The following is a 25674-nucleotide window of genomic DNA, read 5'->3' as shown; positions in this document are numbered from 1 at the left end:
TGTGTCCATCTATAACTAAAAAAACTAAAACAGGGTGTCACCAGATTAAAGGACTTGTCCATTTACAACTGAAAAAACAAAAACAAACTAAAACTGGGTGTCACCAGATTAAAGGACTTTTTCAATTTTGGAGCATGCACAGAGCACTGAGGGCACTATCATTTGGAGGATCCCAGGTTCATTGTAATATCATTTACATTGCACAAGCCAATGATAGAGAAACCTCAATAACTGCCACAAATAAGTAATACTGAGGTGGGAGGTTTTCAGACCAATATAAAAACCCACCACATGGAAAAACCCAGACTGCTTCTTTCATTAAGTTTTCACCTTTCACATCCAGCTTCTGCAGAGCCTTCCTTAAATCTATTTGCACTTCAAAGTAGTTAAAGTTTATTTTAGTGAGTGCAAACAGCACTGAAGGCAGTTTGAAAGTTAACTTTGGTGAACATTATTAATGGAGTAAATCTCCCAATAACACTACTTTGCAGGTAGAAGCTTTGTTTTTTCATTACTCGAACTGTTACTTGGGTTGTGTAATTCAGAATTTGAATGTTCTCCAATATTGTTCAAACTATACTCCCTAAGGCAACTAGAAATAGCTCTTAAACCTAAAATACTGTAATTGGTCAGTCTACCACAGACCAAAGGAGAAGCTGCAACAGTTGAGCCTCATTGTTCCAGGATCCTGTATTTAGAAATTCATGTATTTAGTAAAATTTATGTGGAACCCAGCCTGGCTCACATCATTTTGAAGTGGTCTTCTGGTCCTTCATGGACATGTAGAGCAGTGGAAAGTTGGCAAGTTCCCAGTACACACGTTCCCAACTGAGGCACAGCACTCTGATGCTCTGCCTTGTTTTAGCCCTCATATTATTAAAAAAAAAAAATGTCCTTTTCTGCCTTGTTTTAGCCCTCATATTATAAAAAAAAAAAAAAATGTCCTTTTCTGCCTTGTTTTAGCCCTCATATTATAAAAAAGTGTCCTTTTCATGGACCATTTGATGCTGTTTTGCCACTTTGTGCTTTTTGCCGCTTAAAAAGGCCCCAAAGAGTGCTGTTTAGTGTTCCTAAGTACAGGAAGGCTTTCCAGTGAAAATTCCTCAGATTAGCTTTATTCAGGCACAAGTCATAGTATTCACCCATTCCATGTCCACAGACTTTATAAAATATAACTACTCTGAATAATGAGAATCACCTGTATATCCATAAACATAACAGAATACTTTTATCTTTGGTACTGTGGATTGAACCCAAGGGAGTTTTACCAGTGAGCTACATAAGCAGTTCTTTTTTTTTTTTTTTTTTTACAGATTCTTACTAAATTGCTGAGAAGGCATGTACCACTGTGCCCAGCAACAGAATGCTTTTTAAAATATTTTTTTTTTTATTTGTAGGTGTACACAATATCTTTATTTTTATGGGGTGCTGAGGATTGAACTCAGAGTCTCATATGTGCTAGGTGAGTGCTCTACTGCTAAGCCACAAACCCAGCCCTCCAAACTTTCATTGATTTTCCACAGGGTAGGTTGCCGAACAACTTGAAGGCGGTTATGAGTGTCTGATTCACTTGGTAGTTCTTTTTTCTTTTTTGATCCCAGGGATTGAACTCAGGGGCACTCTACCACTGAGCCACATTCCCAGCCCTATTTTGAATTTTATTTAGAGACAGGGTCTCTTGGGGCTGGGGATGTGGCTCAAGCAGTAGCGTGCTTGCCTGGCATGCGTGCGGCCCGGGTTCGATCCTCAGCACCACATGCAAACAAAGATGTGTCCGCCGAAAGACTAAAAATAAAAATTCTCGCTCTCTCTCTCTCTCTCTCTTAAAAAAAAAAAAAAAAAAGAGACAGGGTCTCAGTTGCCTAGAGCCTCGCTTTTGCTGAGGCTGGCTTTGACCTTTCCTGAGCTGCCGGGATTACAGGCATGCACCACCATGCCTGGCTTCAACTTGGTAGTTCTATATAGAACTTTAAATTAATAAATTGGCATTCAGATGTATAAATTGGTCTTTTCTGAATTTAGACAGTATGTGTCAAGGTTTGCCAAGTTATCTCATGAACTTAGATGAGTCTAGCATCTAGAGCTTTGGTTGATTATAAAACAGAACTGGCCCTAGAATTAGGCAAACAACAGAGACAAAGGAGGCTCAGATGAAACAAATGGCCTTCAGCAGTGTCATTTCAAACCCAGATATAGAGGTGAGGCCTCATAGGAAACTCCTTTATGGGAAGCCTTTGGCCCAGGATACCATAGGGTGATTTCATCATTGTGTGCTAAAACAGGCACAATTTAAGCAATTATTCTGCTGAAGAAGGTTAAGAAAGTCAGGGGGTCTCTGCAGGAGTTGGCAAGGAGGGTTGATTTCCTAGCATTTACACAAGCAACCAAGGATTTTAGATAGCCTGAGATTTCAACTCTTAAAGTCTTTCCGGAATAAGGAAATCAATAAGATAGTTTGGGATAGGCTGACAAGGTTTGTCAAGTTAAAGGTAAGAATGTTTGAAACTTGTTTGCATTACAAGTTTCAAAAAGGTGGGAATTTGAACTGACCTTGGGTGGAAGGTGAAGAAACTCCCTCTGGTTCTCTGTTGGGAAACAGGATAAAAAGCCTTTCCCACAGGTCATCAGTAGCTAAGCCAGACTTGGAGGAGAGGAAAGCAGCATTTAAAGTTAAGGCAATGTGAAATATTACCCAAATTCCAGGTGTAGGAATTCTATAATTTCTACTTCCTGCCTAGTGACTGCCATCCATAATGGGTAGAGAAGATAACTTTTTCTTTTGGGCATTAATATAAATCTCAAACAAAACTTTTGACTCGCTGGTAGCTTTTGGGTGGAGAGTGGTCCCTACTTTGCTAACACACACACAACAACAACAACAACAACAAAAAAGCTGTCTTTCCAAGTTTTTGATATTTACTGCATTTATAATAGTTGAAAGTAGGGCTCTTCCTGCAAGCAGCCTGAAGTGAATGATTCCTTACTCAGCTGACCTAGAAAACCCCACAAAATCATCCAAAAGATTGAAATCTGCATATTCACTTTAATAATACCATTAAACTGCTCAAACCATCAAGGATATGACTATCCAAAAAGCCATCAAGTATCTGAAAGTTGTCACTTTAAAGATATTCTGGTATTACAGTGGAGTTGGTAGGTGTGCTCAGGCCAAACAGTGGGGCTGGACACAGGGTTGGTGGCCCAAACAGAATGAACTTTTGTTGATATGCTCAGAGATGCAGAAAGTAGCTGGGTCCAGTGGTGCACACCTATAATCCCCGCGGCTTGGGAGGCTGAGTCAGGAGGATCGCCGAGTTCAAAGTCAGCCTCAACAATTTAGTGAAGCCCTAAGCAACTCAGTGAGGCCCTGTCTCTAAATAAAATACAAAATATGGCTGGGGATGTGGCTCAGTGGTTGAGTGCTCCTGAGTTCAATCCCTGGCACCCCGCCCCCAACGTCCCCAAAATGCAAAAAGTAATGCTGAACTTTAGGTGACGATTCTCTGATCACTGAACAGATCCAGGTGAACAAAGCACCCAACATGTACTGCTGCACACCAGAGTTCATGGTCAGATTAACCTAATCATAAACTTCACTACAGAGATGAAAAGGAACAAACTATTCCTAAATCAAAAGGAGGTTGTACAGAAGAAAAACATATCCCAGAAGAAACTAAAAGAAAGTTAAAACAAGATCAAATACATTGAATTTCTTACCTTGAGAAGAAAGGTTGAAGAGATGCATCGAAAAGGAGAGAGGCTCAGACACTTTTAGAACAAAATGGGTATATTTCTATTTAACTACCTGATACAGAAGATAGTGTGGTATGGATGGATAGTATGAATGACAAATAATACAAATATATTTTATTTGAAATAAACAAAAATGCTTACACAGCATTCACTTGGAAACAAACTCTTGCTTGACTGTATTACTGAGCAAAGACAAAGCTGAAGCACAAACACCCTTCTTGTTTGACATGTATTTGGAGACAGGTAGGAAGACACTACTTGGTTTTAAAAAACTGACCTTCCCTTAAGGCCTGGTCATAGAAGTGTAAACAATGTAAATGAATCCACCATTACCAGTTTTCCTATCATATCTATGTCACTTGTGTATTCTGAGATCACACACATACCTGCCAATATACCTGGGAAGGGTTGCTATATCACAGTTACACTTTATTTCTTGGCAGGCAGGACTGAGGAAGAGTAATTTGGAACAAGTTTTACATCCTATTTAGAAAACACTAGTATTCCCTTAAATAACAGGTTACAGTAGAAAGATACTGCCTGGAAGTTACCTTTTCACTTTGGTTCATCTTAAGTTTTTGTGATTTACAGAGTTGATTCATTTGCTTATAGTACAATCCTGCCACAAAGTGTTAAAGCACAAGATACGTATTATTCCTTCAGCATCTGCATTTTCAAGTTTTATACTCTACTACATCCACAGTATGTCCGTAGTTCTTGGATACTTAAAAAAATAATACATGAATAAAACTCTTCTAAAAATGCAGATGTCTATAACTACAATGGTACTAAGTGGGAAGAAGACAATGAGGGTATGAAGAAAGCAAACATATTCCATGTGCAGGGAATGTGGTTCAAGTCTTTGGATTTAAAAATGAGTGCCCCCCAGAGAAGCTAGCTGTCATGGAATTTCCAGAAAACTTCCTTTGCCCCCCAAAATGGACCTGAAAAGCCTCAATCCAAACTTTTGAAAACCATAGTTATGAGATGCTATAAATGATGATCAAAGCAGTCAGAGGGAGAAGGATGAATGTGTCTTCCATTTAGCTACGATTTGTAGCAGAGCCTCCTTGGCTGTTGGTGGATCAGTCAAAAGCACTGAAGTACCAGAAGTGCTTTGGAGCACAGGGTAAAAGTACTGAGTATATTATCTGTCTAAATCAGTAACAGGACTTCATGGCTAGGAAAATTTTCTAAAGAGTAAAATGACCCCAGAATAGATGGATCTTTCTTCAACACTAATTGTAGCAGAATTAACAAAAAGGGGGAAAAAAAAAAAAAAGATTTACAAGTAGATATAGTGATAACAGAAAAATACAAGGCAGAGAACACAAAAAGATGAAGTCAATGCTATAGGTTCAACAGTATTTCATGAGGCTAAAAAAATCTGTTAACTTTGAAAGCCCTAGCAAAATATCACTCTTGTTTATAAATCACTTATTTATCATATGACCACATGTTGAATCCTTTTCTTTCTACATACTGAAGAATCCTACAGTCAGCCTTTAAGCATTCTGCATTTCTTTGCCAATCTTGTAGCTGAGTATCTTGTTCCAGTCAATTTTGGTGCGGGTAACTGGAAGCTGCCGGCGCAAGGCCTTGAATGTGGTGTCTGACATTGTTTGGTAGTTTTCACTAATTGCAGTCTGCAACAGATAATTGAAGGTTAGTTACTTGAACAGAAATGGGTTGATTGTGAATAGGAAAGTAACTCATTAGTCAAAGGACACGCTTACATTACAAGAGTTAGACAGGATAGATTATATTATTTCTAGTGAGCTCCTCTTCAATTTCTGAAGTGAGCCAAGAAGATCATCTATATTGCTTAAACTAGAGCTATGGTCTCTTCCAAACTTGAAACCTTAATTTCAAGCAGAATACCAGATTAAAAGGTCTGACTCAACAGCATAGGCATTCAAGTTAAAAGAGAGAAAGGTCTAACAAATATATTAACAGAAAAATATGGCACTAGGATCTAGAAAAATTAGTTCCAAGTCTTCTTACCTGATATTCATTTTCTGCACTCTCTATGATTTTAATAAACTCCTTGGCAGTTTGGACTTCATTCTAATGGAGAAAGAGGAAGAAAAAAAATGAATGAATTATTTGGTTCCTTGTTTATTGGTTTAGTACAGCAAAAGGGGTGCTCTGCTACTGAGCACAGCCCTTTTTCTAAATTTTTAGACATGGTTTCACTAAGTTATCAAGGTTGGCCTTGAGCTTGCAATTCTCCTGCCTCTAGATTCTGGAGTTTCTGGGATTATAGGTGTGTGCCACTGAAGCAAGCAGTGCTTACATATTTAAAAATTCATTTGTGCTGGATACAGTGGCAACTCCAGAGGCTAAGGCAAAAGGATCAGAACTGCAAGGCCAGCGTTGGCAACTTAGCAAAACCCTACCTCAAAATAAAAATTTTGAAAATAAATACAAGGGGCTGGAGATAATAGTTCAATGATAGAGCAAAACCCTGGCTCAATCTCTAGTACCACAACAAGCAAGCAAGCACTAAGTAAAAAGATGCTGAAAAGTTAATCCATATTAACTAACTCTGGTATGATAATCCTAGTTTACCAAGCGTTCCAATGCATATTACCTCCTTTGATTCTTAGAATTATCCTGTGAAATAAATAGTTTTATTATCATCACCTTCATTCTGCAGATAAAAATAGAATCCTCTCAAATGATATGTCCAAAATTATACAGTTTTTGAATGATAAAAATAGAATCTGAATCCAGGTCTTCACCAAAACTAAAAACCAGACAAACAAACCCCATGTACTTTCTAGTCTATCACAGTATGGTCCGAAGAGGTCATTACTGTGTCTTTAAATCTTAATGCCCTGAAAAAATATTTTTGCTTTAAGATGAAATGTACAGGGGTGAGGTTGTGGCTCAGCTCTAGAGAGCTCGACTCACACACATAAGACCCTGGGTTCGATCCTCAGCACCACATAAAAATAAATAAGTGGAGGGCTAGGGATGTGGCTCAAGCGGTAGCGCGCTCGCCTGGCATGCGTGCGGCCCGGGTTCGATCCTCAGCACAACATACAAACAAAGATGTTGTGTCCGCCAAATACTAAAAAATAAATATTAAAATTCTCTCCCTCTCTCTCCCTCTCTCTTTAAAAAAAAATAAAATAAATAAGTGGAATAAATGTGTTGTGTCCAACTACAACTAAAATAAATATTAAAAAAAAAAGATGAAATGAACAATGCCCTCAGGGCCGCACCCCAGGACCTTTGCTTGCTAAGCAAGTACTCTGCCACTGAGTTACATTCCAGCTCGATATCTGCCTTTTCCAGGGATCGAACGTGGTACCTCACACATTCTAGGCAAACGCTCTACCACTGAGCCACAGCCCCGGCCCTGCCTTTTCCACTCTTACTCTCATGCTTCTACAATACAGTTTCTTAGAAACTTCATGATGTGCAGTGACTATCGCCGTGAGGCTTACAGTATGAAGCTGATACGAGAATCCAGCTGTCTTTTATTAAGGCAGATATTACACAATTTGTGAAGACATAAATTAATGTTATTCTTTTTACTTTTTTTTTTGCTTTGGAAAGTTAGTTATTACCCACAAAAAATGTTTCTATGTTGTTAGATGTGGTGGTGCATGCCTATGATCCCAGCAACCTGGAAGGCAGAGGCAGAAGGATCACAAGTTTGAGGCGGGCCCTAAGCAACTTATCGAGATGGTGTCTCAAAATAAAGGGGGTGGGGTGGGGATACGATTCAGTGGTTAAGTACTCCTCCTGGGTTCAGTCCCTAGTGGGGGAAAAGGTATACTCATACATTGCTGTTGGGACTGCAAATTGGTACAACCACTCTGGAAAGCAGTATGGAGATTCCTCAGAAAACTTGGAATGGAACCATCATTTGACCCAGTTATCCCACTCCTCGGCAATGTTCGAGAGGACTTAAAATTAGCATACTAGAGTGACATGGCCACATCAATGTTCATGGCAGCTCAATTCACAATAATTAAGCTATGAAACCAACCTAGGTGCACTTCAACAAATGAATGGATAAAGAAAACGCAGTACATATACATAAGGGAATAATACTCATAAAGAAGAATGAAATTATGGTATTTGCCAATAAATGGATGGAACTGGAGACTATCATGCTAAGTGAAATAAGCCAATACCAAAAAATGAAAGGCCAAGTGTTCGGATATGTGGATGCTGACTCACAACTGTGGGGGAGGGGGGCAGAGGTTCACTGAATTGGAGGAGGAAGTGGGCTGGGAATAGGGGGAAGGGAGGAGAGTTAAGAATGGGAAAGACAATAGAATAAATCGGACATAACTTTCCTATGTTCATATGAATATACAACCAGTGTAACTCCACATCATGCACAACCACAAGAATGGGAAGTTATACTCCAGGTACGTATAAGTCAAAATACATTCTATTGTCATATATAACTAAACAAACAAAACAACAACAAATAATGGATGGATTGCACTCCAGAGCAAAACAAAATTTTTAAAGTAAAAAAGACAAAAGTGAAAAAGACGTTAAATATTGCATACTCACCGAAACAGTTACTAAATCTTGTACATCTTTATGGCTAACCAACTGAACATTTCCATCTTCATAATAGTGAACCTGTGTGAGGAAGTATTTGATCAAGTTTATGTTTATGTTTAGTTCATATAGAATCCTATTACTTAATGCACAGATTCATGCTTTAGCAATTCTGAATAATTAACACAATCAATGATAATTCATAGTAGTATTAAAATAAAATTCACAGAATATTTAAGTTTAAGAATTCTTTTTTTAATATTTATTTTTTAATTGTAGTTGGACACAATATCTTTATTTTATTTATTTTTATGTGGTGCTGGGCATTGAACCCAGGGCTTCACACGTGCTAGGCGAGTGCTCTACCGCTGAGCCACAACCCCAGCCCAGTTTAAGAATTCTTTGGGCTTGATGGTGCATGCCTGTAATCTCAGTGACTTGAGAGGCTAATGCAAGAGGATGGAAAATTTGAGGCCAGTATTAGCAACTTAATGAGACCTTGTCTCAAAAATAAAAAGGGCTGGATATAGTTCATTGGTAAAGTGAACCTGAGTTCAATCTTGTACAAAAGAAAAAAGAAACAAAACCTCTTTCCTTACCAGATAAAATTTAAGTTCAAAAAACATTTGTGTGGGGCTGTGGCTCAGTGGTAGCGTGCTCACCTAGCATGCATGAGGCACTGGATTCAATCCTCAGCACCACATAAAAGCATGAGGCACTGGATTCAATCCTCAGCACCACATAAAAATAAAGAAAATAAAGTCCATCAACAACTAAAAAAATATTTAAAAACAAACAAAAACAAAAACAACAAAAAACATTTGTGTTTTTGATTCTAGGCACTGGGCCAGACATTATGACTACAAAGATAAATAAGATCCCACTTTAGAAATATTAAAAATAATAAAAAGCATGGAAAATTAGTTTCTTTCTGAAAACCAAGGAGTTTTAATGGATCCTAATACTTAATATGTGAGACATGGCCATACAAATATCATCAATATGCAGGTGGTACATAGATCTGACTGGCAGGAAAAACTTAATTGGGAGTTAAAAGAAAATCACTGAAAACCAAATATTTGACGGGAAATTACACTATAAAAATAAGTGTGACATAGGCCAGATGCAGTGGCACATGCTTGTAATCCCAGGAACTATGGAGTGTGAGGCAGAAGGATCTTGAGTTCAAAGTCAGACTCAGCAATTTAGCAAGGCCCTAAGAAACTCAGCAAGACCCTGTCTCTAATAAAATAAATCACTGAATTGCTTAGAGCCTTCATTTTGCTGATGCTGGCTTTGAACTCTAGATCCTCCTACCTCAGTCTCCTGAGCCACTGGGATTACAGGTATGTGCCACTGTGTCTTGCTAGGCCTAAATATCTTAATGTCTCTTTCAAATAATTTTCATTGTGACTTTTAAAAGATAATAAAAATGAAGTAAGTCTTCTCCCAAAGTGTGACCAGACATTCTATATTAAAAAGTGTTTACATATAGAGCTGGGGATATAACTTAGTTGGTTGAATGCTTGCCTTGCATGTATAAGACCCTGGGTTCAATCCCCAGCACCCCCACCCCCAAACACACACACAAGTACAAAACAGGGCTGGGATTGTGGCTCAGCAATAGAGAGCTTGCCTCAAACGTGTGAGGCACTGAGTTCGCTCCTTAGTACCACATAAAAAAATAACCAGCAAACAGTATTCTCTACATAATTATCTTTATCAACCCAAAATAGATCTCTGTTTAACTACCTCCCCAGGAAGGCTTTTATTTCTACTCACTTCCATCCACCTCTCTTTGCATCTGCATATAATTTAGTACTTATTTTAATTCTAGAACAAAGACCAACTTGCATGTTTATTTTAAAATGTGAAGTTTTATTTATTTAGGCAGTGCTGGAGATTGAACCTAGGGTCTTAAGCATATTAGGCCAGACTGAGTCATACTCCCAAACCAAAAATGTAAACTTTTTACCATGATCAATGAACATGTTGGAATCTTACCTGAATCTTGAGTACTCCAACCACCTGGGCTGTAGGTGGTGTAATAGTGAACTTCCACTCTGATCTCCAACGACCATTCCTATTAAAACATACACATACAGTGCTGCAGAATTAGCAATAGGCACAAGAAAGAGGTGATTTACCACTGAGGCCAAAAAGTTGAAAAAAATTTTTGAGGGGTGGGGGAGGAGAGGACCAGTCATTTCCAATTTGATAAACCCAAGGCATACTCAAACCTAAGTCTGGAACCAAGTGGCCTGACCATAATCGTTTTCTAAATTATCTGGATTTCCACTTTTCCTTAGTTTCCTTTGAAGTGAACCATGCCCATTCTGTTCATGGTAGGTTCTTCTGAAAATGGACAGGCTGCTGAGTTACATAATCAACTCAAGTATTACTAACCCTTACCCAAGTAAAACTCAATAATTTCAACTGGGCACTTAATATTAATCATTTGTTCTCACTTAATATAAAAGTAGTTTTTAAAAAGATATGGCTATAGAATCTAAGAATTGGAGCTGGGTGTGGTGACACATTCCTGTAATCTCAGTGACTCACAAGACTAAGACAGAAGGACTGCAAGTTCAAGACTAGCCTCAGTATCTTTGTGAGACCCTGTCTCAAAACAAACAAACAAACAAAAAAATAACAAGAACTAGGATGTAGCTCAGTGGTAAAGCACCCCTCGGTTCAATCCCACATATTGGGGAGAAAACAAAACCCCCAAACCAAATTAGAATTGGGAGGAATCTAAATAATGTCTAAATTCATAGATGGTGAACTAAAATCTTTTAAGTAAAAAAATTTACCCTGCTGAGGCAGGAGAATCAGAAGTTCAAGGCTAGCCTCAGGAATTTAGCAAGACCCCCAGCAACCTAGTGAAACCCTGTCTCAAAAATAAAAAGGACTAGGATGTATGATAAATTAATAAATGTTGGGAGCAGCGAATGAATTATATAATCCTTGAGCTGTCTGTCTATGTCCCTCCTGGGAACTCTCTGAGCAAAGGCCTAGATTTGAGACTGCCCAGCTGCTGTGGTGATGCCCTGTTCAAAGGGAAATTCCATGCTAGCCAGGGACTTATCAGTTTTTAACCTTGGGTTCTAATGACAGCTGCCCACAGGTGGAGAATTATGGGCAAAAGCTGATACTTCTAATTGGGCTGTTTATACCCTCCACTTTGGTTCTGTTAAGAACTTTAAGAAACTTTCTCACAACGAATCCTTTTGATGTTAAAACCTATATAATAAACATGCTGAACTGGTTCTGGGTTGTCCATCCCTCATCAGGGGATGGAGAACCATGGGGTCCCAGCTTTTTCTCTATTTGTCTTGTTTCCATCTCCTTATCACCTCGTCTGGTATCTGAATTAACTGCTGTGCAGTTTGCAGCAAAAAAACATTCTCAAAATAGATAAAAATTGCTGATTTCTCTACAAAATAATTAGATGCAAACAAAAGAGAATATCTATTTCTTACCAGAAGTTTTTAGGCTGAAACTGGTGGCTTTCAATACATGCAATAATAGTCTGTTGCCCATCTATAGTTTTAGCATAAACCTATTGGGGAAAAAAAAAAATCAGACTAGAAAAACACAATTAATCTAAATGACAGACAATGCACATAAGCAGTGTGCTAAATCCTTGAGACAGATAGAATAAGCATAGCACTCACAACCAGATCCTGTTAAATTCTTAAAAAAAAAAAAAAAATATATATATATATATATATATATATATATATATATATATATATATATATATATATTTAGTTGTAGGTGGACACAATACCCTTATTTTATTTTTTTAATGTGGTGCTGAAGATCGAACCCAGTGCCCCACGCATCCTAGGCGAGCACTCTACCTCTGAGCCACAACCCCAGCCCCAGATTCTGTTAAATTCTAACAGAGACAGAGGTACAATAACAGAGAGAGAGGTACAATGAATAGAGGAAAATATTGCTCCCGGCTTAGAGTTTAATGAAGATGCCATTTAAGCTGAGCTTTATAAAGCAGATAAGATTCTGATAAGCAGAGACTGAGAATAAAGACCAGTTAACAGCTCAGGCATGAAATCAAGGATTTGTTAAGTGAATGGCAATTAGGTCATCAGGTTAGAGGGTATGTGTAAAGTAGACTAGTGGGAGACAGAAAGAGAGTAAAACAACATGACCAAAACTATTATTTTGGGAGAATACGACCAGCACTATTATTTTTGGAGAATGACCAATACTGTTATACAGGAAAAAAGGGAAGAAAAGCTGGAGGCTGGTTAGAAGACCACATAAATTAATTTAGGTCATAATCTAGGGTAGTATCAAATGGTAATGAAAAGGAAGGGTTGCAGACAGAATGCATAAGTTTAGCAATATATTGTAACTGAAGGGTTAAACAAACAAACAAACAAACAAACAAACAAACAAAAAAAAGGAAGGGTCAAAGTATTTGTACATCTGGATGACTAGGAAGATGGTGGTATCAGTAACAAACTGGGAAATCTAGATGGAAATGTCTACACCAACTCTTCCTTACAGTAGAAATAAATGGAAACAATTACTAGGGAATGCAAAGAAGCCATTGAATTTTAGAGTTCACATAATATGTTTTCACATATTATTTTCTTTTTGCTCTAATAAAACTGGTAAAACAACAACAAAATAAAACAAAAGGCATGTTTATCATCCACAAAAGGTAAAGTTGAAGTTAGTTCATAGGTGTTTCTGTCCAAGGTTTCTTAAGAGAATAGGTGGTGAAGATAAAACCCAAACACATTGTTTTTCTAACACTAAGTCTGTGTTACTTTCCCTATATTTAGTGGGCTATGAACTTTCAAGAGTATTTTAAAAGTTTTGGGATATTAGAAAATTAGAGACAAAGTAAAAAGAATTAATTGGTATTGATAATAGCAGTCTAATCAAAAGATCATTTCTATTTTCTGGGTTCAGTATGAAACAGCAACAGAAGTCAAGGACCACAAAAATGGTCACTGGATCAAGTGATTCAGGAACCATTAATACTCTCAGAGAGCACTTTCTATAGGATGGAGACTAAAATAAAACTCAAAGGCTCATAAGTGGATGAGTAATGAGGACATGGCACTAATAGGGGAAGAAGGCCCAATGATTTGGAGGGTAAGGAAGAAAACAGAGGAGAAACAGCAAGATGAAGAGAAACAACTTAGAGGAATTATCATGATTAAAGTTTTATCTCCATTAAGTACAGGAAAAATAAGAACATTTCTAAGTAATGAGAACTATATAAGAAGAGAAAACAAAGTCATAAGAAATTGTCTTAAAGTACACAGGATAGTACGAAACCAAGAGTAAGAACCTTTCTTTCTCAAATTCAAGTATAACGGAAAAGTTTTTCAGTGTGGAGGGAAGAGAAAAAGATTTTATGTGAGACTCACACCTAATAAAACGTTGGGGATTAGATGCCCATCTAGGACAAATAAGAATTGTCTGGAAAATGCCACATAGAAAATGTGATAGGTAATAATGAGTTGAAATTACTAAAATAGATTACTAAGCAAGACAGCTAAGTATATAGAAAACTAGTGTATAGTAGACACCATTAGAAAAATTCCAGCACTGTGTTGCTCATTTGATAGCTAAGAGAAGTGAAAAAAGACCCCTGAGGTTATTTGCCATTGAAACTCTCCAAATTAAGAATGGGGAATGACAAACTTTGAATAGGTAACAAATGACAAATTGAAAGTATATTTAGGATCGAACAGCCAATTTCTAAAAGGAAGTGTATCAAGTCTCCCACTGCAATACTAGGTTCCAAAAAGGAATTCTGTACTGGTATCCACCAGAATGGGTTTTCTCCTTTATTAAAAAAATAAATAAATAACTTGAATCAAAGTGTGAAATATGATATATCAAGAACTATGTAATGTTTTGAACAACCAACAATAAAAATTAAAAAAAAAAAAAAAATAAATAATAATGTTATCTACCATTTAGGCAGGGCTTACTTTGTGCCACTGTTTTAAGCACTGTAAATGCATCATTAACTCATTTAATCTTCACATCAATACTATGTGGTAAGAACTATTTCCATTTCAAATGAGAAAACAGACATAGAACTATTAAGTCATTTACCTAAGGTCACACAGCTAGTTAGGTGACAGGGCTAAGACTCAAACCAGTTATTAAAGTTTAAATGTAAGTGCTCTTAACTAACTTTCTATATTGCCATTTAACTCATCATCATCACATATTTAAAATAGTCTAGTTAATGTATTGTTTTTGAGAATTGCTTAGAGATTAGATTTTTCAGCATTCTCATTAAAAAGAAAAAACCTGTTAGGTAATACATGTTAATTAGCTCAATTTAGCCATTCCACAGTGTATACATAATTCAAAACATCATGATTTTATTAATTGATATAAGTTTAAAATACAATAATAAAAAGTTATTAAACATTCTGAGGCTGGTGATATAGCTCAGCTGGTAGAGTTCTTGTTTCACATGCACAAAACCCTAGGTTCAATTCACAACACCACCAAAACAAACAAATAAAAAATTAAATATTCTATACATATTTTTCTTGTCACAATATTATAAAGGGGAAATCATGTTAGAGCCAAATTTATCAGTTAGAGCCCAAGAGATAGTAAAAAATAAAAATAAAATTACTCTGGATTTCTAAAAGTGTTTATTTCAAAACAGTTTTGATTATCTAGTGAAAAATATCTTAACTATGCAGAAGTAGTTTTGTGTATAAATGCCTATGCCAAAAAGACACAAATGTGGACAATAGATCTCCCAACAATTTTAACATTTTTTCCTAAGTCTAAGTTAAAGTATTTAAAAACTTAATTTTTGATGTAAGGCAATTTTTTTCATAAGTAAATAAGATAAATATGAAATAGAACATATAGAAATTCAAAATTATTATGCATTGTGATTTTATAAAGAAATTTTTCATGTATTTATACTCCTTTCAAAAATGATTTAGGGGGCTGGGGTTGTGGCTCAGTGGTAGAACGCTTGCCTAGCATGTGTGAGGCACTGGGTTTGATTCTCAGCAACACATATAAATAAATAAATAAATGAATGAATAAATAAATAAAGGCCCACTGACAACTAAAAAATATTAAAAAAAAAAAAAGATTTAGGGAATAAAATACAGAGACCATAACTAAGAAAGAAGTGATGTTTGGTTGGCCAAAGTTCCCAAGCAATAAGGTAAATGTAAGAAATATAACACTCTGATAATGAAATAGGCAGACAGATACTTAACAGTACAGAAGCCGTTGGAATAATGATCTTTCACATAGGCTCTTAAAGCATTGTCACAGGATTCTCTCCAAGACTTCAAACCTCCATCTACTTCCTCTGGTTGAGGGTCACTTGCTTCTTTCCGTAAGTGATCAAACTTAAAGGAAATTTTGTTTCTTGGATCTAAAAATCGGCTATTACCCAGGTCACCATGCTCTGTAATTAAGACCTTCCAAAGAAGAATTAAAATTATGAGTAACTATAAAAAATATAGTTATCACATTTTGCAAAACAAGTAAATAAAATTGAGGAAAGCAGTTTTTCATTAAGTCAAATTTCTCTTTCATATTGATTTTTCCAAGTCTCATTTTCATTCTTATGAAAATATTATATTTATAAGTCAACTTTATCCTATAAATTGCCCCCCTCCTAAACACCCATCATTTCTTGGTTTGTCTAATATTTATGTAAGTACTTTTGTACACTTTGGTATTCTTTTTTCTATATTTTATGAAAAAATTTCAGAGTCATTATACTGAACATTTAAAAATATATAAAGGTAAAAATCTCCTATTTCCCAAATAGCAAATTCCTAAAGGAACTTAAAGTAGCCTACATTTCAGTATGAATGCTTTTATTTCCCCATTGAATAAAAATGTCTCCTGTTATTCTTACCAAAAAGAATTAGAGACAGCTGGAAAACCTTTAAGATCTTTTTATTTTCTCTCTTCATATTAGGGGCAGCGCTCTCTCTGTCTCTCTCTCTCTCTCTCTCTTTTTTTTTTTGTCAAAAATAACAACTAGTATCAGCAGAAAGAGAAAAGAATTTCCTAATGTGTAGAATATTTTTTAAAACTTTGAAAGCCAAGACATAAATTTATTCAGCACTTAATTCATACATCAGCTTTGGTTTCTATCATCTCAACTACCTGTCAGGCATAGTCTATCTAATGGGCAATTATTACCTGATCTTCATATCCTTCTATCTTCACAGGTGTGAACTGGTCCATGTTATATTGGGCAAATGCACTGTTAAAAAAAATTTAAAAGTACTATTAGAATCTCCGTTTACCAGTTGCTCAAGCCAAAAACTTAGGAGTGATTGACTTTTCTCTTTCACATTTTACATCCAATCCATCAGTAAATCTTACAAGTTCTATGTGAATGTATATTCAGAATCTGACTCCTTCCCTCATCTACACTGCTTCCACTCTAGTGCAAACACCTACTATCTATCCCTAAACTATTCTAATGCTCTTGCAAATATTTGTCTTACTTCAGCCTCTGCCCTGATACATAGTGATTACAATAATCATAGCCAGTAATCATTCTAAAATTTAAGACTCATCATGTTTACTCTTATTAACATCCTATCTCACTTGGAGGAAAATTCACTCTTCAATGCAACCTACAATACCTTATTTATATCAGAAGTGCTGTGAATTATCAAGAAAAGGTTCTGGTGGTTAGAAACATAGGTGGAAATCCAGGAAAGGGTTAAATCTCATATCTATCCAAACTTCTTCAATTAATATAGAAGGTGATGATGATGATTACTGCAACATTTACTGAGCACTAACTATGAAGACTGCAGTCAAGAGATTGAAGCATTTCATTATAGAAATAAAACTGAATCCTTCATCTCTATAAGCAAGTAGTTGGGCTTAGAAAAATTCTTAAAAGAAAGGTTTTCCAAAAACCTACAGTCTGTAAGATGCGGAGTATCTATACATATAAAATAAAGCTTTAATGTCAGTCGGTGCAATTAAAACATCTGAACTACTTACCAACTTCTTCTACTCAGTCTTAATTTTTAGAACTGTGAAAAAAAGGCTTAAATTGCACTCATTCTTAAGTGGCACAGAACCCCCTAAGACTTCAGCAGTACTTTGACAAGAGAAATACAGAGTAGATTTAATTTGGGTAGCTCTCAGATATAAAACTAGGACCAATGTGGCAGGGAAATTGAAGAACTTGCTTTGCGAAATAGGGAATTCCTTATTACTAGAAGCATTCACACTGGATAACCATCCATTGAAAGATACAGATGAGATTCAGTGCATCTTCAATGTGTCTTATTTTTCTAAATAAATGTGTAACTAGAGTATCATTCATGATGACAATTACAGTGATGGTATGCAAATCATAGATACACAGAACATAGTCCCAAAATGAATTCCAAAGAAGCAGAACAGGGCAGGAGAAGATTGTTTCCTGTTTCCTGGGTAGCGGCTCTTAAAACTGTTCTCTAGGGGCTGGGGTTATAGCTCAGCAGTAGAGCGCTCGCCTAGCACGTGTGAGACTCTGGGTTCAATCTAAACAATCTAAACAAATTACATATCATGCCAAAATGATTTTATGGTAGTTATTTTTCCTTTACATCAAAATATCCTTGACCTCCTCATCCCACCTCTTCTCAGTCATTATTAATTTTTTTTTTTTTTTAAAAGGAACTCTGGGACAGTTGGGTAGACAATAAGTGAAATGAAACTTGGCACTGAAGCGGAGAGTCATGAAAAGAATAATAGCAGGCTTTGAAAGACTGACAGCATTTAGATTTAACTCTAGAATACAAAAAAAAGATAATCCCCCCAATGTTTCTGAGGACAAGGGCAAAATGATGTTTTAGAAAGATTAGTTAGCCTGACAACGATATGAATAATAAGGTTGAAAGCTTTTATCTTATTGTTAATTTTATTAAAGCACTTTATGAATATCTGTTATTATTTGGCAATTTGAGATACATCAATTCTGATTAGCAATCTAATCCTTCTATAACCAGCAGTTTAAAAATATAAACATGGGCTGGGGATATAGCTCAGTTGGTAGAGTGCTTGCCTAGCATGCACAAGAACCTGAGACCAATCCCCATCACTACCACCAAAACAAAAACAAAACCAAAAATATAACAACATGAAATAGAAGAAAACATAATAGTTAACATTAAATTCTGCTCTAACAGGGAGAATCTGGACAAACACAAAAATAAATTGGCACAGTGGTGTGCACTGGTAATTCCAACTTTTCAGGAGCCTGAGGCAGAAGGATTGTAAGTTTGAGGCAATTTAGCGAGATCCCATCTTAAAGTAAAAAAAATAAAAAGGGCTAGGAATGTAGCTCAGTGGTAGAGTGGCCCTGGATTAAATCCCCAGTACAGCAAAAATAAATGAATGGATGAATAAAAAATAAGTTCACATAATAAGCTTCAAGTAAGTAAAGAACATTTGTGGGGTACATGTTTTCTCTAAGAAAAATAAAATAAAAGACCAATTGCTTTATTTTGAAGTATTTTTAAACTTAGTTTCCAGGGTGCCAATTTACCCAATGTTAGAATAATATTGTATGTGGATTTAGAAAAGATACTTACTGTGCTGCTCCTTCCCTGAGGAGATTGTCATTGTTAAGTAGTAGCCGGACATCTGAGGAGGAAACCGTGTTGAAAGGTTAAGTACAGGACAAACTTAAGAATTTTTAGTAGACTTCTAGAACAGATATTTAAAATTCAGGCTTTGACTTGGTGTGGTGGTGCAGGCCTGTAATTCCAGCTACTCAGGAAGCTTAGGCAGGAGGATTCCAAGTTTGAGGCCAGGCTCAGCAACTTAGCTTGGTCCTAAGCAACTCAGTGAGATCCTGTCTCAAACTAAAAAATAACAAGGGCTGAGGTTGTGGTTCAGAGGTAAAGCACTCCCTACTTCCAAAAACAAAAAAAACATCCAGGCTTTGCAAAATTAGGCTTTAGATAAGCTGTATGAGTAGATATTTTAAAAATGCCAATAAATAGATGCTAATGTTCATAGGTCTGTAAACAATTATTTGCAGTATAATAATCCAACAATAAAAATCTTAAGGAATTTCATAGCAAAAGAAAACTATGTTTTACAGAAGGTCTAGTGAGGACCATTAATTTATTTTTAGTTTTTGCGGTGCTGCAGAGAAAACCCAGAGCCTCACACATTCTAAGCAAGTGTTTTATTACTGAATTTCTTTCCAAGCAGGATTGTCAATTTTTAAAATTATTTTATTTTTTGATCCCAGGAATTGAACCCAGGGGCACTTAACCACTGAGCCAAATATCCAGCTCTGTCTTACATTTTATTTAAAGACAGGATCTCACTGACTTGCTGAGGCTGACCTTGAACTCACAATCTTCTTGCTTCAGCCTCCTGAGCTGCTGAGATTATAGGCGAATTCTTAAAAATAGGACACATTTTAATATAAAAACAAATGAGAATATTTTATACATCACACTGCAGTCTGTTCAGAAAATTGAAGCAGGACATCACTTCATCTTTCCCTAATAGTTCAACATTGCAGATTGAAAGCAGGATGATTAGGAAACATCTGGATTCTTAGGTGAGGTTGGCCTTCACTTTATTGCAGGGTTCAAGATTTCTCAGAGGTTAACAGAGCCAAATGCCGTGGATAAAATTTCACAGATTTTCCGTGCTTGTTCTATTCTATGGCACTGGTAAACCCACAGGTTGTATTCTTCATTGCTTGCAGGTAAGCTTAAGATCTAGAGGTCCTTCAAGATCTTTTCCCTCAGAGTGTTTCCCCCACATCATTGCCAACATTCATTGTTACTTTATTCATTTTTTAAAAAATATTTTTAGTTGTAGATGGACACAATACCTTTATTTTATTTATTTATTTTTATGTGGTGCTGAGAATCAAACTCAGTGCCTCACATGTGCTAGGCAGGTGCTCTACAACCCCAGAGTAAGATGGAATCTGGGGTTTTTTGTTTTGTTTTGTTTTTAATATTTGCTTTTTTTTTAGTTGTAGTTGGACACAATACCTTTATTTATTTTTATGTGGTGCTGAGGATCAAACCCAAGCACTCTACCCCTGAGCCACAACCCCAGCCCTCAGTAGTTTTTTTTTAAACTTCTTTTTTTGTAGTTGTAGATGGACAGAATGCTTTATTTTTATGTGGTGCTAAGGATAGAACCCAGTGCCTCACACATGCTAGGCAAGTGCACTGCCATTAAACTACAACCCCAGCCCTGAGTATACTTTTTTTTTTAATTTGCATTTCTCTAATTGCTAGAGATGTTGAACATTTTTTCATGTATTGTAGACCAATCATATTTCTTTTTCTATGAAGTGTCTGTTCAGTTCCTTTGCTCATTTATTAATGGGTTATTTGTTCTTTTGGTGTTAGTTTTTTGAGTTCTTTATATATCCTGGAGATTAATGCTCTGAGGCGCAGGTGGCAAAGATTTTTCTACCAAGAATGAGAATCTTGAGGGAATGATAAAGTTGACTCTAAGTTTAATAAGCTCCCTGGATGTAGCCAATTCATCCCCAGTGGCCGTAGAGTGTATACTATAGTATGGAACTTCTGGAGTGAAAGCAATGGTACCGAAGATCAAACCAAGGGGCACTTAACCACTGAGCCCCTCCCCAGCCCTTTTTTATATTTTATTTTAGAAAGAGGTCTTGCTGAGTTGCTTAGGGTCAGTTGCTGAGGCTGGCTCTGAAACTGTGATCATCCTGCCTCAGCCTCTAGTACCACAGGGATTACAAGTGTGCCTGGCTCAACAGTGATGAAATTTAAGCTATTACTTATCATGATAAAAATAAAACTATAAAATTTAACATGGTTTCTACTTTTTTATGTTAAACTATCTTAAATCTTTTCTCACCTAAGATGGATGTGGTAATTAATGGGTTAAGAGCTTTAACTCAGACCTGGAATTAAATCCTTACTTTGATGCTTACTAGCAGGGTGACCTTGGACAAGTTATTTCAATCATTTTGAATGTTGATTTCCTTTGCTATAGCTGTAACCTGTCAAACAGATTAAAAGAATGACTGTAATTAAGTACAGCTTCAAATAACTAAATAGTAACCCTTACTTACCATTGAATACTTCATTAAACTCCCCTGGGGGTGCATGAGTGATGAATTTAGCAGCTATACGTACCTAAACAAGAAATAAAATTTAGAGTAAGTGTACTGTGAAGAATAACATATAAAAGAAGGAGTTACCAAACTATGAAATTTTTATATTAGCTCTTAAAATGAAATTTCCTGTTTAAGCCTTTACGGCCTAGAGGTCTTTAGATTTTCTTTAAAAACAAACAACAAACAAAAAAACACCCAAAGCTGTTTCTGTCAATATAGATGTATTCTGATTTTAGAATATTTGTGCTGCTTTAATCATTTTGAGTTTTTCTCTAAAGCTAATAATCGAGCCAGGTTCAGTAATGCACACCAGCAATCCCAGTGACTTGGAAGCCTAGGGCAGGAGGACCTTGAGGCCAGCACCAGGAACTTAGTAAGACACTATCTCAAAAAGTACAAAAGTCTGGGGATGTAGCTCAGTGGTAAAGTGCCCCTGGGTTCAATCAACAGTGCAAAACAAAACAAAACAAACAACAAAAAAACCCAAAACCAGTTTTCCGTCAAAAAAGAGAAAAAAGCTATGATCCTATTTCGAAAACTTAAAAACACTTAAGCAAAACTAAATAAGATATTAGCAAAATAAGTATATTCTAAGCATTTATTGCAATGCAAGAATGGTTCAAGACAAATACATTAATCTTAAAGAAGCAAAACTGTGTGATTATCCTAATTCATGTTAGAAAAAAATGACAAAATTCAACAGTCATCCCACCATCATAAAACAACAAAAACTACTAGGCTTTGGTAGGAATAGAATAAATTTCCTGGACATGAGAAAGAGCCAAAATTCTATAACAAACTTCATAATGAAACATAAACGTTGTTAATAATTTTAAAGGCAGGACAAGAATGATTCCTACTGCCTCTACTAAATACACCGTACCTATAAGTCCTGAAAAATGTCATGAAAATATCTCTTTTTGTTAAATCATCCAGACCTCCCTTTTCTGTTCCCCAACAGCTATTCTCCTCTGGATCACTTATTAAAAATGGATATTAAAATGTTAGGATCTCCTTTTTTTTTTTTTTTTGTTACTGGGGTTTGAACCAAGGGATGCTTTATCACTGAGTTACAGCCTTAGTCCTTTTTATTTATCATTTTGAGATAGGGTCTTGTTAAATTGCTGAGGCCGGCCTTGAACTTGTGATTCTCCTGCCTCGGTCTTCTGAGTAGCTAGGTTTATAGGCAGGGGCCATTGTGCCCAGCAAAATCCTATATGAGTTAAAATTTTAAGACCTGAAAGACAAAATTTGGCATGTGAACTACTTAGCAACAGGCACAAGGAGTACATACCAAAAACACACACCTCAGAATATTCTCATGTACATGAAGTTTGAGAACCCTGCCATGATGAAATAATTAGATAAAATATTATTTTTCTGAAAATAATGAGAACTGGTAAAGATCAGGATGGGGATTATTCTATATTAATTGAGGAAAACAAAAAAGAAATGGGTTCTAATTAGGAAGAGTATTCACGAAAAGTATACAACATGAAACTACCTGCTACAATATGGATATTCCACTGTGTTTATTTTCTTCGATATATATATACTGAATAATGTTCTGTATTCATCACCTGTTTGTGTCAATCACTTAGTTAAGAAATTAGTAAACCTGCTGGGTATAATGGTGATGCCTATTAAAAAAAAAAAATCCCAGCTACTCAGGAGACTGAGGCAGGAAGATCATAAGTTCAAGGCCAGCCCGAGCAACTTAGACCCTATCTCAAAATAAAAACACAAAAAGGACTGGGGATGTAGTTCATTGGTAGAGCACCCCTGGGTTCAATCCTGGGTACTGGAAAAAAAGAAATTAGCAAACCTATTTTGAATAATAAACCTTTTTTCTAGTTTATTGTGGGAAATCTGCCAAGTGGGCTACAATCCATACCATTTTCTATGAAGCTGCATTTCCTGTAATTCTTACACAACTGCGAAAACTCAGCAAAGCATTTGTAGTGGAAAACTAAACATATACATATTCATACATTACAAAAGGCGTCTCTGCAAAAGAAAAGACACAAGCCATAGTTCATAGATAGCCTCATAAAATAACATCTAAATGTATAATAATAAAAATTACCAAACTGAGGGCTGGGGTTGTGGCTCAGTGGTAGAGCACTTGCCTCGCATGTGTGAGGCACTGGGTTAGTGATACATAAAAAACAAATAAATAAAATAAAAGTACTGTGTTCATCTACAACTAAAAATATTTTTTAAAAAGTTACCAAACTGAAAATTCAAGATACTTATATTTCTGAAGTCGCACCAAAATTTTCAGAAAAGTCACAAAATCTGATGAAATTGGTACAACTGAAAGAAGACTAAATAATGGATGAACTGTACCTGCATATAAAAAAATAATAGTTCACCAATTCAGTAACTAGAAGAGAAGTATCAATAAATAGAGATTGAGGACTGAATAATACACTGTTACTACCCTAAGGATCTAAAACCTAGAAAGGAATATACCAAGCAGGAATTAAACGCAGAACTAGACACAAAGTAAGGCCCAATGAGTTCTATCTATGTATGTAGGAGGGGCAGTGGTCTTCAAAGTCAGTGCTGTTTGAGCTGGATTGGAGTAGGTAAAGCCAGGAGGGCATCTCAGGCAGAGCAAACAATACATACAAACTCAAACAGGTCATAACAAACAGAACTAAGCCTGTTACTTACATTTTAGTTTTTAGCATACACAACATCCTTGTTTGTATGTGGTGCTGAGGATCGAACCCGGGTTGCACACATGCCAGGGGAGCGCACTACTGCTTGAGCCACATCCCCAGCCCCAAGCCTGTTTTAAATATCTAACATAATACATAGAAGCCACATAGATTAAAAATTCAATTTTTAAGATTGTAAAGAGGTCCCTGGTGCAAAAAGTTTGAGAAGAGCTCTATATACTGACGTGGTTAAATGTTAATGATATCTCTTAAGTGAAAAGGATTTACAAAATGATGTATTATTACTAAAATTTTATTTACACAAATATATAGCTACTAAATATTAACAGGGACTATTCTCTATTAGTTGTATTAGAAAAGATATTTTTCTTTCTTTTTATGGTTTATCTCTGCCCAAAAGAATATATTACTTGCATGATGAAATTTTAAATTTCTTAAAAAAATAAAAACAGAAGAGCATGTCAACATCTCTTATCCTTTAATTAAAAAAAAAAAAAAATGAAAGGGAGCTAGGCATGATAGTGTCAGCCTATAATCCAAGCTACTCTACTCAGGACGCTGAGGCAGGAGGGTCACCAAGTTCAAGGCAAAAGTAGGCAACTTAGCAAGACCCAGTCTTAAAAAATCAAAAGAGCTGGGGATGTAACACAGTGGTAGAATGACCACTGGGTTCAATTCCCACTACCACCACCACCACCACCAAAAAAAAAAAAAAAAAAAACCGGGGCGGGGGGCATAAAGATAAAGGCTACTGAAAGACATCTAAATTCAAGAACCAGCTCAAGGAAGCAAAGGACAATAAAAAGAGATTGTCAAAATGCTAAAGGTAACAAAGAGGGCTTTTTAAAGTTACAATTCCTGTCCCCAAAGGGGTGGTGTTGCAGATGAACCCACGGTTTCACACATGCTAGGCAAAGGCTCTACAAACACATCCCCCACTCCACAGTCGGCTTTTTAAAGTTACTCCTTGACAGAAGTTTTTGCCTTATTCACAGCATGTCTACATAATGTCTTATGCTTGAAAATAAAGGTTGACAAATTGTTACATGAGGCGATTGTATTGATAGAGAAAAGTAATGTAAACGCTAACTTCCATTTTCTAAAGAAAAGAAAAGAAACTGAAATATATAAAAGTCAAAGAGGGGACTGGGGTTGAGTGCTTGCCTTGCATGTGTGAGGCCCTGGGTTCAATCCTTACCACCACATATAAAAAAATAAATAAATAAAATAAAGGTATTGTGTCCATCTACAACTAAAAAAAAAATATTTAAAAAAAATCAGAGAGGAACATAAAAGTAGTATTATTTGAAGTCAGGTTCAAAGTGTTGAAGTTATCCCAGTGCATCTGAGAATATCAAGAGCAAAGGAAAGAAATATTTAATTATAGAAACCACAACATCTCCTAGTTTTTAGATGAAAGTGGGGAGATCTGAAGATACATGCAATGGCAAGAGTGAAATGCCAAATGAGTGGTAAGAAGGAATGTGATCATCCTCAGATGCCAATGTGGAATCCTAAAACATTCTCATAGCAAGAAATACCATGTTACTGAGAAAGCCA

General features: G+C 36.1%; 1 protein-coding gene across 1 annotated transcript in view; it reads right to left on the bottom strand.

Annotated features, from left to right (window-relative positions):
- Window positions 1-3845: 3845 nt before the first annotated feature.
- Capza1 (capping actin protein of muscle Z-line subunit alpha 1) overlaps window positions 3846-25674 on the bottom strand; it is a 40422-nt gene continuing 18593 nt past the window's right edge. The window contains exons 2-10 of the mRNA XM_027940339.2: window positions 21383-21446; window positions 18885-18936; window positions 16483-16546; window positions 15540-15746; window positions 11769-11848; window positions 10291-10369; window positions 8296-8367; window positions 5758-5820; window positions 3846-5399 (exon numbers count right to left, since the gene is read on the bottom strand). Coding sequence (XP_027796140.1) covers window positions 5259-5399; window positions 5758-5820; window positions 8296-8367; window positions 10291-10369; window positions 11769-11848; window positions 15540-15746; window positions 16483-16546; window positions 18885-18936; window positions 21383-21446 — 822 coding nt within the window. The 3' untranslated portion in view covers window positions 3846-5258. The remainder of the gene's footprint in view (window positions 5400-5757; window positions 5821-8295; window positions 8368-10290; window positions 10370-11768; window positions 11849-15539; window positions 15747-16482; window positions 16547-18884; window positions 18937-21382; window positions 21447-25674) is intronic.

This window comes from Marmota flaviventris, chromosome 10, assembly GCF_047511675.1.
Source record: "Marmota flaviventris isolate mMarFla1 chromosome 10, mMarFla1.hap1, whole genome shotgun sequence".
Lineage (NCBI taxonomy): Eukaryota > Metazoa > Chordata > Mammalia > Rodentia > Sciuridae > Marmota > Marmota flaviventris.
The sequence above is the reverse complement of the archived record's forward strand: the minus strand, read 5'-3'. Positions and strand labels throughout refer to the sequence as shown.